We start from the raw sequence: 14,298 nt of genomic DNA on the forward strand, positions 1-14,298 counted from the left end.
TAAGAGCAAATGTGACATCATCAGTTTATGTCATAGACATCACCAAGAAAAGCACAGTCTGTTAATTTTTCTAAACTAAATTCTTAGTCCAGTTTGAATAGGTGACCAATAAGCCTCTAAGTTACACGTTATTTACTCAAAACTGTGAGGGGAATTTAGTTCAAAAGATGCATATCTACTGCATCATAACCCAATTTTTGGTTGGTTAGTTACTTCAATGTATATACATAAAAGACAGTTAAATTTTAAAAGGGAGTTAAAAGCTTCAGTGAAATCAAGTGAGTTTTTCCCATTGCTGTTACTGAAACCAGAATGTAAAAAATTGTCCTGAAAGCATTTTCTATGCCATATAATACAATCTTTAAATGTTAAAGTAAACGCAAAGTTAGTTGCAACAATTTCCATATATTTGCAGTAACTTCTTTTCTTATTCTGAACAACAGCGTACAGCTAACAGGTTCCAGGACATCTGAACAGCAATATACCTTGGCCTTTACATATAAAATATATATATAATATATTATATATATAATATATATATAATGCAACCTGGGAGTTGGATGCTCAAGTCTCACCAAAAGGCAGTCAGAGTTTGGAAGCTACTTCCCCTAGATGTTATTGCAAACTTCATTCTGCATTTTTCAACCCCCTTCCTTCCCACCAGTGAACAACCTCAAATATTAAAGAAATCCCTCTCCAATGTCTAAGTTGGGTTAAAAGAAAACAAGCAAAAAGCCCAACAATTAAAAAAAGCTCTAGAGGAGTAGAAAATGGAATTATTTCTTCAGAAGGTAATAGTATTCTCTTACAGTATGTCTATACTGAAGACAAAAAGGTTGTGCAAAGATATAGCTGAACCAGCTTTTAAGTCCTTAACTCAAGAAAAACAACTTGAGCAGCCTTGTACATTATTTAACCTGCCAAGAAGCTGAAGAAAGCAGCATATTGTTCTCTGTAACATGTGGTGTTGTAGACTGTTAAATCTTGACATGAAACAGAGTGAATTAGCTCATATCAAGTTTTGTGCTGCCAAGGCAAAACTAGCTTTCCATACCCAAAACTAGCTTTCCATACCCATGACAGCCCAGGTTGTCAACACCTCCACACTGCAGGGTGCAATACAAAGTTACATACTGATACCAAGCATGCCATCAAAGCTGGCTTTGCCATCTTCTAGATGATAAACTTAATTACTTGTTGCTCCAGTTACTTTAAATCCCATGGTGTGTTTTTTTGGCAAGAGCCAGAGATGCTGCCAATCTTTTGGTTAAATTCCAGTTAGTTATCTACATTCTGTCTACTTACATTCCTACTGCAATTTCAGTGACATACAGTGAGCCTCCCTGAAGCCTTAACTTGCTGTATATTGTTACTGTTAGTTACCACTTTTCGCCAGCGAGATTTAAAATCTATATTGGAAAAGTCAGCTTAAATCTCTTAAAATATTAATGTGAGAATTTCTGTATCACTGGCAGAGCTACTGAAGTCTTCAGGAACTGGGGGAATGGACAGAATAAATTAGTTAAGTGCTGTCACAGGTATTAATGAATTAAAGTAACTGAAAAGGGCATCTGCTTTCCTAGTCACAATATATGCAGATGACATCTGCATACAAGCTGGGAAAAAGATTTCTAGAAATTTCTGTTTCTGAACTGTCAGCGCCCCTTTAACTGCTTAAGATGGGGAGCTAAGAAGCTATGCCCCCGCGCTGCTTCCAAGTTCTGCACAAAAACTGCGTCTCGATTAATGATGAACTTTCCACTCCTGCCTCTGCCTATCAGCTTTACGCTCATTCATGAGCTTTACGCTTATTAACATTGCTAAATCAGCTGACTTAATTCTTCACTTTGCTTAGAAATTATCCTCTTAATTGTAAAAAGTAAGTCTGAAACCTGATATTTCGGTGTCTGCTACCACACCTTCTGCCATCACGCACGTTGCTGGGATATGACCTCACTGTAATTGCAATGAGTGATGAAAATCAGTGAACTGATGTATCCAGCTTATCTAAAGGACTTCTAATATTTTTTTCCAGCTGCAATTACTTTGGTGAAAACGAACCCTCTCTTTTCTCCCAATACATTCAATTGCATATAACAAAACACAATTAGAGGATTGGAACATGTAATTAAGTGCTGCTTTAAACTACTCTAGTCAATGGAGCTGATTTCCACAATATATAATTTTTTCAGATGCTTGGTAGAGTTGAATGGTCTTCTGTAAGCTTCCCTAGTTTCTCCAGGCAAAAGGGGAAAAGCTGCTTTTAACTCCATTTTTGTTTTTAAAATAGAGGCGAACTGCCAGCCAGCACTGTGCATGTCAGCTTCACTCCAGTTTGGCTGCACCACTGACATAGGCTGTCTGCCAGCTCCACTGGAAACAAAAGTATTGAATACACTGGCCATGGGCAAGAATAAGACTAGTTTAGGAATGGAGGGGCAGGGGGGGAGTTGGAAGCACTTAAAATTCAACACTAGTGTATTTTATAGAATCAATTAGGACTTTTTAGGAATGTAACATAAAGGCAAACATACATACCTTTGCATTTGTTTGTTGTCTTATCCAAAATAGCCTTTGTGGATACAATTTTCCCATACCTAAAATGTATTATACATATGTAAGGAACATGAGAAAAAAAATCCTACTACAACAGATACCCAGTTCTCATTATTTTATATCATGCCCTTTACTTTTAACAAAATGGAATAATATACAGACTATATAATTATATAATGAAAACTCATACGTAGATAGAAGTGACAAAAAAGATCAACAATTTCAAGCATCATCTTGTTCTATTCTCACTATGTTCTCAGTGGCACAGCAAGAATCACAAAACAAGCCAGAGAAAAAGTGCTTTACAGAAAAGAATACAACACAGTCAAAATCCTGGTACATATAAGAAACCACATTTTAGACATAAGCTTTGACTCTCTCAGTATATATTCCAGATAGAGCAGACAAACTACCTTGTCAGTGCTAGGCTTGCTAACTAACATTGGGGTGGGGGGTAAGGGAGGAGGGGAAGTAAAAAACTTAGCTATGTCTTTCTTTCCCCACCCCCCCACCCTCCACTGAAAAAGATTAAAAACTGTTCTGGAAGGTGGCAAGTGCAAGTCAGATTTATGAAACCTGAGCAGCAAAGGTGATAAAGAATCTTCTGTATTTTTAAAATGGAAAATTGAAATATAAACAATGTCAACGAAAACCAAAACATCCCTCAGGAAAGTTTCAATTTTGTTTTTTTAAAAGACAAACACACTCATTGCCTGTTCCTCAGCTTCTCAATAACTGGGCAGTCCAGGTGCCAATCTGGTCCGAAGGTGAGCGCCCAGAGACCTAAGGACAATTAAGCTGGGGAAACAGGCGAACAGCAATCCCAGCTATAGGAACAATTGCTGTTTCTGAAGTGCTCTGCAAAGTTTATCAGTATTAGGGGTTTTGATCAAATTTACAGTAGAATTTGTCGCTGCTGGTGAAAACTTGCAATTTTCCTTGGAAATCAAATCCCAGTTTCAATTTAAAAAAAGCAACTCCCTTGGCCTGCATCAGCAGTGGAATCAGAAATGGAGCGCAGGTTTCCCAAGTTCCTTACCACAACCTCCTCTGCTTGCGAACTACATTTGATACAGTGCTGTGAGTACACAAGAAAGAAACGATGCAACATGGGTTTGTCTTTCACATGAGAAAATGTAACTTATTACATTAACAGGTATACCTAAGCACTGTCTGCTAAGAGATTCTTTATCACTGTACAAGAACCCCAAATTAACTGAAAATTATGAGAAATTTTATCAGCATAAGAAAGTGGAATTTGGGGAAGAATGAAGTTTTTCAGTTCACCTACTAAATATAACTTCAACAGAGTGAGCATCATTTCAAAAAGATATTATTTCAAAAGACAACTAACTCAATTTCTGCAGTGGCTCTATTAGTCTTAAAAGTTCTTCAAAATATGTAAGAAGCCTAATAAAATAGTTAACCTTAGTTAGAGTACTCAAATTTAAGTGTTCACTTGCAAAGTGATGGTTATTCAAGGACTAAGCTGATTTACAAAGTACTCGCTCCCTAAAGAACATTTAAATACATGTTTCAGTGTAGTTACCTCTCTTTGTGACCAGTTTCAAGCACCTTCAGTTTATTCAATGAATTATTGTATGGCTTCAAATAGTTGCAAGGGGTTAAGCCTGGGACACCAGCCACTAGGTGCTGGCTTCCTTATTGTATCTGAAATTGTGAGCATCGACACTGATATAAAATAGAATTAACCATCTATAGCCTAAAAATGTACAAGTGTCAATGAAAATCAGTGCATAGCTAAATATATTATGCTAGAAGCTGTAATAAAGCAACAGAAATTGTCCTAATAATTGGAGCAGGTACTTCCTTATTAGTGCCACTTATCTTCTAAATATGTCATTCCATTAGAAAGCTCTGTACCTTGCAAGTCAACACTTCTGAAACTTTCTCCAGAAGTTTTTGGAGTACAGAGTAAGCGTACGTGTTATAAACGAGAGAGGCAAACTGTTCAGGGACAGTGCTCTTCAAGATCCACTAAACTCTTGTGTCCCAAGTTGCTTGCACCCAGCATTATATTTGATAACCAGCATTCTCCATTACCCTATCAGCTTCCCTAAGCTTCTTAAAGTGAAGAGCTCCATAACCTTTTGTGGGGAAAAATCCCTGAAGGATGATCTTGTTCCTGCTGCTGTTTCAGTTCTTGAAAGTGTAGGAAGTGCTGGTGGTGAAAAACTGCAGCGCTGGCTATCTATGTAAACAAAGTGACCGCAACCCTCATTCAGTTTGGTCATGGAGGGGAGTCAGGGGTTGGCTTTGGACTGCACTGGCCCATAGGTGCTGACGCACACCAGCCCATAAACACGTGTCTGTTCTTTACAACCATTTCATGAACTGTCTTCCAATGTGCAAGACCACTAGTGATTTAATTCACTGTCCTAGATAGCATGGCTCCTGCAAAGAACCAGCTGCCATGGAAGACTGCCAAGAAGTTTCAGCAGTGTCAGTCTAGGAACAATTCGGAGAACCAGCATAACAATAGCAGCTATCACCAGGATTTCTCCTGCGATTTTCTTGTGAATACTCCTCCCAACTGCTAGCTCTCCACTCATGCCATGAAGCACAGAAACACAATTTACCCGCCTCTCAGCCTGGGCAGAGGGATACATCCCCTCCTTGCTCCCACCATGTGGTCTGATATCAGGGGAAATTACTCCTTGCAGTTCCTCATAACTGCTTCTTTCAAATGATGACCATCATGAAAAATCTGCTTCCTTCCTCCTGAATTCTGCAGTCCTAGTAATGCTGTTAACACAGGCTCCTGCATTCAACTGCTCATTTCTTAGGTGCAACTGCAATCGAGACCCACCAGAAACCAATAAGCTATAAAACACATCAAAGTCATGGTGCAAACTAATATGTACTGCCTGCTTACAAAAAGGAATATAGCAAGCAAGAGAACGCTTATAATCCAAAGATGTCTATGATGTTAGGTCTTGCTTGAAGATCGTAATTCCTCTCAAAGCTCACACATATCTAGTTGTCATAGGCATCCTGCTAAGGCTACTCTTCTACTCCAAAGCCTTACTGCATGCTAGGTGAGACTGGCTACCTAACGCAGAGCACATCTCTCACGGCTGGCAGAATCACTTCCACAGTGATTGGTGATTGCTCATTCCCTCTACCCTGAAGCGATTTTTTAAAATACGCTTTCTTTTAAATTAAGTGCTAATCTTGAGAAATAACTGCTAATCTGGCTGGTGACAAGCAACTAGGTATTCCTTATTAAGTAGATTATTTTTCTCCCAAAAATAACATTAAATGAATGTTTTCAGCAGCAATAAATAATTTTTTTTTTTTGAGTGCTATTAACACATTCTCTCTTTAGTCTGAATTATCTTTGGAGATGGAAAGATGTTTTCGGCTTTGCATCTCTTTTCTATACAGCACTTGTACCAATGTCAACTAACATATTAAGGCTTGGGTAAGAGACAGGTAAATAATTGCCAGGGTGCATTGGTTATAGGATTAAAGGGGTATGCTCACTAACAGTCTGTGTACCAGTGTACAAGCTACCGTTACAGTACAGAACACCCATACAAATATATATTTGGACACGAGATAAAGAAGAAACTTGTTCAAAAGCCAAGTTAGGAAGATAAGCAGTACTACTACTTAATAGGATAATGCTTAACCACTGCCCATTACACACTGTGCAGAAATGAAAGGGTAACCCCACCTACTCAGCTGCCCTAAGAAGATCTACTGCCAGGCAACGTGAATGTCAAACACGGCGCTATACCTTTATCTCAGATACTTTTGAAGTAGAAGGCTTGAAGCAAAGCATCAACATCTGCTTTTTAAAAATCACATTGTTCAGCAACATGGTCAAACCCAGTGGAAATAATCACACTGACAGATCTATTACAAATAACTAGGAATACTTTTGACATTTAAAACATCTCTGAAGCCTCATTTTGGTGACCTCCATGATGGTGAAAGAAAAGGGCTCTTAGGAAACTAAGTACATGGATCAAACCGAACCAGTGTTTATTTTTCTCCCTTTGTACATCTGCTAGTGTAACGAACATACTTGAAAATGTGAGGGTGATAAGATGTCATCATGAGCATGACAAAGAATGGGGAACGAAGTAGCTTGAAGTCTCTACCACAAGTGCTATTTTGAGTGTCGAAAGAACTTATCTGTGTGTGCATTAGGGGAGGTACAATAAGAAACGGCAGTGAGAGGCATGATAGGGGTTGTCTGGAATGAATTGTTCAAATCTTTGTCCACAATAGCTTAACGTAATATACCTCATACCACCAAGCTCACAGTGCTTCTCTTTGCAGTACTTTCAAATGGTTTTCCAGCTTGTGCTGTGAAGGGTTTCTCTGCCACGTTGACATTGACTCAGACACTAACATGCCAGAAGGACCTCTGCTACCATTGGAAGTCCTTGCCTTTTAGAGCTGCTTAGGTCCTCCACCCCAAACTATCCAGAACTTTGCACTGAACGTGAGCAGTGCTCTCTCTTTGCCTAGGTCCAGTCCAGCTGTAAAAAGAACATTCCTAGAGATCCTGCTGTTACCCCTTGCATTACTGTATTGCTGTCAGAACTCCTCTGCTATGCAGAAACAATGCTGCATATCTTCTGTGTTTATTCTAGATTAATTTTTACATCTTAGCATTTTATCACTGCCCTTCATGGAATGCTCTTTATTTCTAAGAGCCAGAATCATGTGGTAAAATCAGGCACAGATTTCATAACATATAAGTGGCTCTGAGTGCATGAACTCACTATCAGGTGGTATTGTGAATACAAAAATTTCGGTAGGGAGCAAATATTCTCACCAGGTGACCCAAAGACAAGACAAAGCACAGCAAGCAGGCAGATCCAGCAAGGAGGGTCATGTGGGAGAGCAGATCAGTTAATCCTAAAATACCTTGCAGCTGCTGAATGGATCCACATCAAAATAAACTTTACTTTAGACTAGGCTAAATAACTAGAACAAAATGGATAAAGCAAAGACTTCCAGAGCAATTCCTGTATATTAACTGCAACACTAAAAAACATGCAGGTGGGGATGCTTAGTCTGCAAAGTGGCTTTTTAAAAACAAAAATTACTTTCTTATTCAAGCATGGTCTTATTCAGTGCACAACATGGACAGTGGGCACCTCGCATGTGCTCTAAATGCAGTAAATTCCTGCTTGAAAGGGAATAGTATCATCCTTCAGTATGACCCTAAACAAATGCATGTAACAAACACCTACTTCCACAAATCAGTGATGTGCAACTTTTAAGACAGCATCCTCACCTCCACAAACACAGAATATTCTATTTTGAACAGTACAACTCAAAACATTATGTGAAACTAATGGTCTTAATAGCCAAGTCCCCACCACAGTCTATCTCACTTGTAGAATACATGGAAGCCCAACCCATTCATCTCGACTAAGACCTGAAGAGGAGGCACCTGAGCAGTCCATGGCCTCACCTATGCTGCAGTTCTCAGCTCCAGTATACCACCTGGTGCAAAAGGAGAAAAGAAAATTCCCTGTAACTGAGAAAAGAGTGAAGGGAGTTGTCAGCAAGCACTGACTTGGTACAGCTGGCTCCCATACCTCACTGTTCTTCCAGTGTTCAGAGCATTTCTAAGCCAACAGCACAGCCAAGGGAACATAATCAGCCCCAGCAATCTCTTCTGCTGGATCCAAAAAACACCTTCGAGCAGTACAAAAGGTTTTCTCTGGCTCCCATACCTCCCTCTCTCTGCTGCATCTTGGGAAAGTGGTGTACTGAACCTTAAGCTCTTGCCCCCTTTAAGCTTAGAAAAACAGTGAGTTTTTGTTTCTCCATGTGTCACATTAATTTCCCAGTAAGGGGAATTTCAGAAAATAATTGTCAATACAATACTGCTAGTCCTTGTGATAGCCTACTCTAATCTTGCTATTAAATTATGGGTAAATGTTCTCTTACAAAACTTGATAAAGATATTTATTCAAGACAGCAGAATACTGAGTTTGGAGAACAGAATCAAACCATATGGTTTCCATTTTTAAATTCTTCTTCACCACATCTATGCCCTAGCGTAGAAGGAGACATTGCTAGGAACATTTTGTCCATATTTTGTTTTCTGTTGTTGGAAGACACACTGTTCTTTGAGAAAGTCTTTGGAATCACTTAGTAGTTTTATGGCCATCATGAACCTAAAGATTTGCTACCGGAACATACTGAGTACCTACCACTGAAAGCTGGACTAATCATTTTTAGTGCATAATTAAGCATTGCATAAAAAGTTGCAGTTGCATTTTTCTTACTTTTATTTGCACAGTTAATGGGTATGCATAATCTAGCTTAGTACAAGTTGTGTTTTGAAATTGTTATAGATTTGGCTAGTTTGCTTGGTTCAGCAAAATCTCCTACTAGCTTCAGATATTCCAGCGCTGGGTTAATCACCTCAGCCACATGTGCCCCGTTTCAGGGATTGGATCATACTTTTCACGATGTGCAAAACAGGGCTTCCTTATGAACCTAAATTAAACTTAGAGCGCTGCTTTGATGACATTCTGTCAAATGGTCATGTGGTTTTGATACAAAGGTAGCTCCTTCCTTTCTTATTAATTGACCCTTTGACTCTCTAGTACTTCAGAAAGACGGTATTTTCAAAATATCCAAATATCCAAGTAGACCTCATTGTCGTTTTTTATTATTTTACTTGGAAGAGAAATAACACCTTAATATTAAATTATAATTTATTATTATGGCAGCCAACTACTGTTTTCATTGTCTTTACAAATTACTAGAATTACATTTCGTCCATTAATGTAAAGACTATTTTTGATGAGTTAGAATCTGTGTACTGAAAAAAAAAACCCTACACCCTCCCCCAAATCCCCAATCCCACAGATCTTTGGCTTTATTGACAATTCAATAGTCTTACATGCTGCTATGAATTCTTCACAAGACCAAGAAAGCTTTCTTCACAACCTCTCTACCTTTAGTTCTTCATTTAAGTTTTGCATATTAGTGTTTTCAGTAAGAATCAGTGGATAAAAGCATATATCATGAGTATTACTGATGCAGTTACCAATACTAGTACAAACTAGTATTACTTTGGTACAAATGATCTTTTCCTTCAGGCCCAGTAGGTTACAATTCCAGATTTCACCGAGACATAATCGGAAGTACCAAAACCAGACGCAAAATCAGATATACTATCAGCTCTTACAGTTATCTGTCCTTGGAACAGCAGATGCTCAGCATAACAGAAATATACAGTTTGGTGAAGTGTCAACAAATGCCTTCTCAGCTTCTTGGACAGTATTAATTTTAATAGATAAAAAGCCATATTTTATGAATACAGATTTCATTCACTGTTTACAAATGTAACTGCTCCATAGCTAAAAAGAACCAAGAATTGAAAACTCTAACGAATAGCAAAGTGACACACAGGAAGATGATTTGGGAGATTACTATTTTTCAGCTACCCATTTTGTTTTTCTTAGGAGTAGTTATTTCCTCGTTTAGCCGAGGATGAGCTGTGGGGATAGGGAAGAAAGTTTTTAGAATGTTTGAAATGTTTGCTTCCTCTTGCTTTGTAGAGATATGAATAAGCTCTATCCATTCCTTAGAAGCTGACAAAGTCAAGGGGAAAATGTCCTGCTGGCATCCTACAGCTATTTTTATGACATCTTGCAAAGGTTTTCCAATTAGTATGCTCCTTTTTGCACAACAAATCGATTATCTTAAAAGCATGAGCCACTGTACAATGCCCTTTATTTAGCACAACTGAGGAAAACTGCTTTTTTTTTAGTATCTCTGGGTATTTTAAATGTTTAAGACATACTACAGCTGACGCTAAACCAGCATTTCTAATGTGGCTTTCTAATGTACTAAACTAACAGATTTCCAACAATTCCCTGCAGAGGTGTTTTCTCTGTCTATCTTAAATCAACAAATAAAGTAATGGCATGTTTGTTTAGTTTTACTTTATAAGGTTAAGAATGTTGCAATATGTGAAAGAAGCAAGTTATTCTTCAGTGCTATGATGACACAATCATGGAGAAAGAAAAAAAAAAAAAAAAATCCATGAAGCCTCCCCCCAAGAGAACTTTTAGAGTTGGAGGGGAAGGCTCTTGTAGTCTTCCCTGGCAGGCATTGAGAAGAATTCAATTGATGCTACTTTGAGAAAAACACAACAGCAGTAGAATCAAAATAGTAAGAGATTTCAAAACCTAAGTATAAAATCTTTAGGGTTTCTTTTGAGGCTTTTTTGTTAATTAAAAAAAAAAGCAAATTCTGAAGGCTGAACCTATAACTTCTGTTCTAGGCTCTGACAAGTTTATCAGCATTTGTTGCCTCAGTCGCTCCACTGAGGATGTGAATACAGATATTTGGCAGAACTACGATCAATAATCACCCACTTTTCACGGTGAGATTTTTTTCAAAGCCCTGAATCGTGGCCTACCCCTGCTCTGCTGCAACATGATTTTTACGACTAAACATGTGGTGTTTAATTTCCATTTAATCTTTCATATGCTAGCAAGATAATAATGTTCAACTTGATGGTAGGGAGACCAAAGCAACAGCTCTAGACACTGCAAAAGGAGAGAGCAACAGCAGCAAAAGTGGCAGAGCCAACCTCTTGCACTGCATAGGAGATCATCTTTCATACTTGATAGGCACCTAAAGATTCTCATAATCTGAACAGTTCTTATGGAAGACAGGATACTAACAAGCTGGTCCTAAATTTGTTGATTACATATCTGTTTTAACTGTAAAGACACAAGATGTCACATGCTGTGAAGAAAAATGGAATTTCAAGCAACAAGCTGAGAAAAATGATCCCATTCAGTGTTTTGTGCAGCCACTGCCCCTGCAGTAACCCAACCTAATTTCTGACAAGCTGAGGTGATTTAGCATAATCTCTGAACCATCTGCTCAGCTATCAGCTATCGGTTCAGTAGCCTTGCTACTTTACAGTTTATAGGTTAAGAGACACAAACGGATTTGCCTCTTTGACATACTTTGAAGTGCAAGTATTGTCTAAGTAACCACAGTTTGCTTTCTCCTAAACTGAAGAAAATAAAAATCACAGTAATGCATTAACAAAAGTGTCTGTCCTTTCAGAAAAGGGAATTGTTTATGTTTATCATCGCCTTTACAGTTTATGAAATCAACAGTTCAGCAGAGCTAAGTAAATACTTCATAACTTATTTTTGCCTACACTTTTAGGAGATTTTTCTATTTACCCATTTGAAAACTCATACGCAAAGTTTTTTTAGAAGGTGTGAACTATGTAGTTACATTACATTTTCAAACACCTGTTTGCATGGACACAAATGCTCGTTTACATTAAAAGTGTTGTTTCCTGCCAACGTTCTACTGAGTTTGATGATCAACATTAGTGAAAGACCACTCTGCTTTTTTCTAATAAATTATTTGGCATTGTTCTTTGAGACAAATATTTTAAAGTTGGATGCAATACAAAGTGATGTGTGTAAATTAGATTGAATGTTTCAGAAATAGATTTGCTACTATTCTACTTCTAATATAGTATAATGTAATTTATATGAAGTACTCTTACACTGAAGGTTTCATATAAAGTTTTACCATAAGACACTGAACTGAGGATCATTCATATGAAAATTGTTTTTGCAGTTATTCACAGTCACAAACAATAAATCTCAGAATTATCATAAATTATCATAAATCAACTAACATATTAAGACATTTGCACAAGAAATTATCAGTAAACGCTACAACACTAGAAAAAAAATCAAGACATCTGCATCTCAATTCCTGCCCTACAAAGCAGGCTGCATTTTCCTATCTGTATCATTAAGCATCCCATTTAGCAGAGCAAACAATAAAGAATCCTTATTTTACAAAAAGAGATAATTTATTAAAAAGATATTTGGAATTCTTGGCTAACCCACTTTTTAGTACTACAATCATTCTTACTCAGAAAAACATAGGACAATCTACATTTTCGGCAGGAGTTTGCCTGTGCATCTACTGACAAGGCTATTCAGGTATACGGGAAGGCGTTATAGTTTCCTCCAGCTACAGGATGGAAGAACAAAGCCACGTTATTTTAAGAAAGCAAATGGTCTGTTGTTCTCTTACCCTAACATTACAGAATGGACACAAATTATACCTGGGCTAAGAGTAAAGCACTGAAAATAAAAAAAATTTGCATTTTACACACAACTGAAAGCAAAAACTGAAGCAATATTACTTGAAAATAAATTATCACAGTTCCTGTGGCTCCCAGAAAGAATATAAAAAATATGACAGCGCAGTTTCACATAGCCATGAAAGATATAGGGTTTTTTTGAAAATCATAATTCATTTGCAAGCAAAATAATAAAGTTCCGAACAGGTTCAAATTACAAGTCTGGAATATTATTTCTACAGTCTAACAATTTCTTTTATCCCTTTTTTCATACTGAGAAATGATCACTAATCAAGACAACGATTTGGGAAGGTGAGAAATTAAACCAGATGAATGCTAATACGTATTTATAAGCCAAGCTCATGGCAGGTCTGCAGACATGCATGCATTGATTTACCACTGCTAGCTGTTTTAATCTGAAAGTAAGGCAGTATTTCTACACCCAACCATAAATCTTGGCAAATTTCAGCCTCACCAATTTTGCAGAGCCTATACTAACAGCTTGAAAGAATAAAACTATGAAGACATAAGAGAGCAGTTCTTGTTATTCATAATTTATAACTCCTTTCTCTTCCCTGTGCTAAACAGTACAGATCAGCTTGGGAGCATCAATTAGTGTCTCTACCTGAAGACCTTTTATTTTTCAATCCCTCCTCCTCCTCCATCCAAGGAAGCCAAATTCAGTCACTGTCAGTGTATGATGCATTGTCCCTGATTTTGGCTTTTCCTAAGCGTATTTCTTTTTCTTGTGAGAGGGAATTAAGGACAAGGCAAGGGGAAAATGAAATTATTTATCAACACTTCCCAATATTTTTTTCCCTTGTTTTAATCAGGACAGTATAAATCAAAAGGTGTTATTCTAGCTACAGTCCTAGCTAGAGTGAGATTACCTCCTATCTGGACAGACAGACACCTATTAATGCTACAAGCCTGTATACTTGCAGAAGGTTAGTATTTAATTTATTCTTGCCTATTAATTTCACTTCTAGTGAAGGTTGCTAACCAAGTCTTTTACCCTCAGTTTAAATAAATGATGCCCCCAAGGAATATGTTGGCAAAGTCTTGAAAACCATGAGATTGGAGATTGCCAAAGTACAAGGGCACTTTCAGCCACATCCCATTTCCCAAGCCCTGACCCATCTGTCAACTCTGAACTACATAAAACTGGTCTCACATACTGTGTAAATTACATATATACATAAAAACACATACATATATGTGTACACACCCACACATAATGCTTTTTCTTGCATTTATCTTGTATGGAAGATGCTTGGTTGCTGGAATAATGCCTGTCATTGATAACTTTTTAAAAATATGTCAAGTGTATTTTGTATGGTTTCCTTCTGTTTTTGTAATACTAAGACAACACTAAGCCAACCGGATGAATCCAAGACCTGGCCTGCTGGGTTAAAATATCTTCTACACGAAGATACCTGTTTGTTCTTATCTGCATCTTGCACTAATTTAACACCCTATCTTGGAAAGTGCTGACTCTTCTGTCTGGAGGAAGAGGAAAAAAAACCCAATACATTCAAGTAACTTCCAGTCTCTCTGAACTGCATTTTAACAGTGGTTCTTTTATGAAATACTCATAGTAA

The 14,298-nt window shown here is 37.6% G+C and overlaps 1 protein-coding gene across 3 annotated transcripts in view; it reads right to left on the bottom strand.

Annotated features, from left to right (window-relative positions):
• The window catches only part of RBMS1 (RNA binding motif single stranded interacting protein 1), a 95,826-nt gene that overhangs the window by 39,570 nt on the left and 41,958 nt on the right, over nt 1–14,298 (bottom strand). For all 3 annotated transcript variants that reach the window (XM_075711422.1, XM_075711421.1, XM_075711424.1), the window contains exon 3: nt 2,539–2,597. In XM_075711422.1, the coding sequence (XP_075567537.1) occupies nt 2,539–2,597 (59 nt within the window). The remainder of the gene's footprint in view (nt 1–2,538; nt 2,598–14,298) is intronic.

The sequence above is a fragment of the Pelecanus crispus genome, chromosome 5, assembly GCF_030463565.1.
Source record: "Pelecanus crispus isolate bPelCri1 chromosome 5, bPelCri1.pri, whole genome shotgun sequence".
Taxonomy (NCBI): Eukaryota; Metazoa; Chordata; class Aves; order Pelecaniformes; family Pelecanidae; genus Pelecanus; species Pelecanus crispus.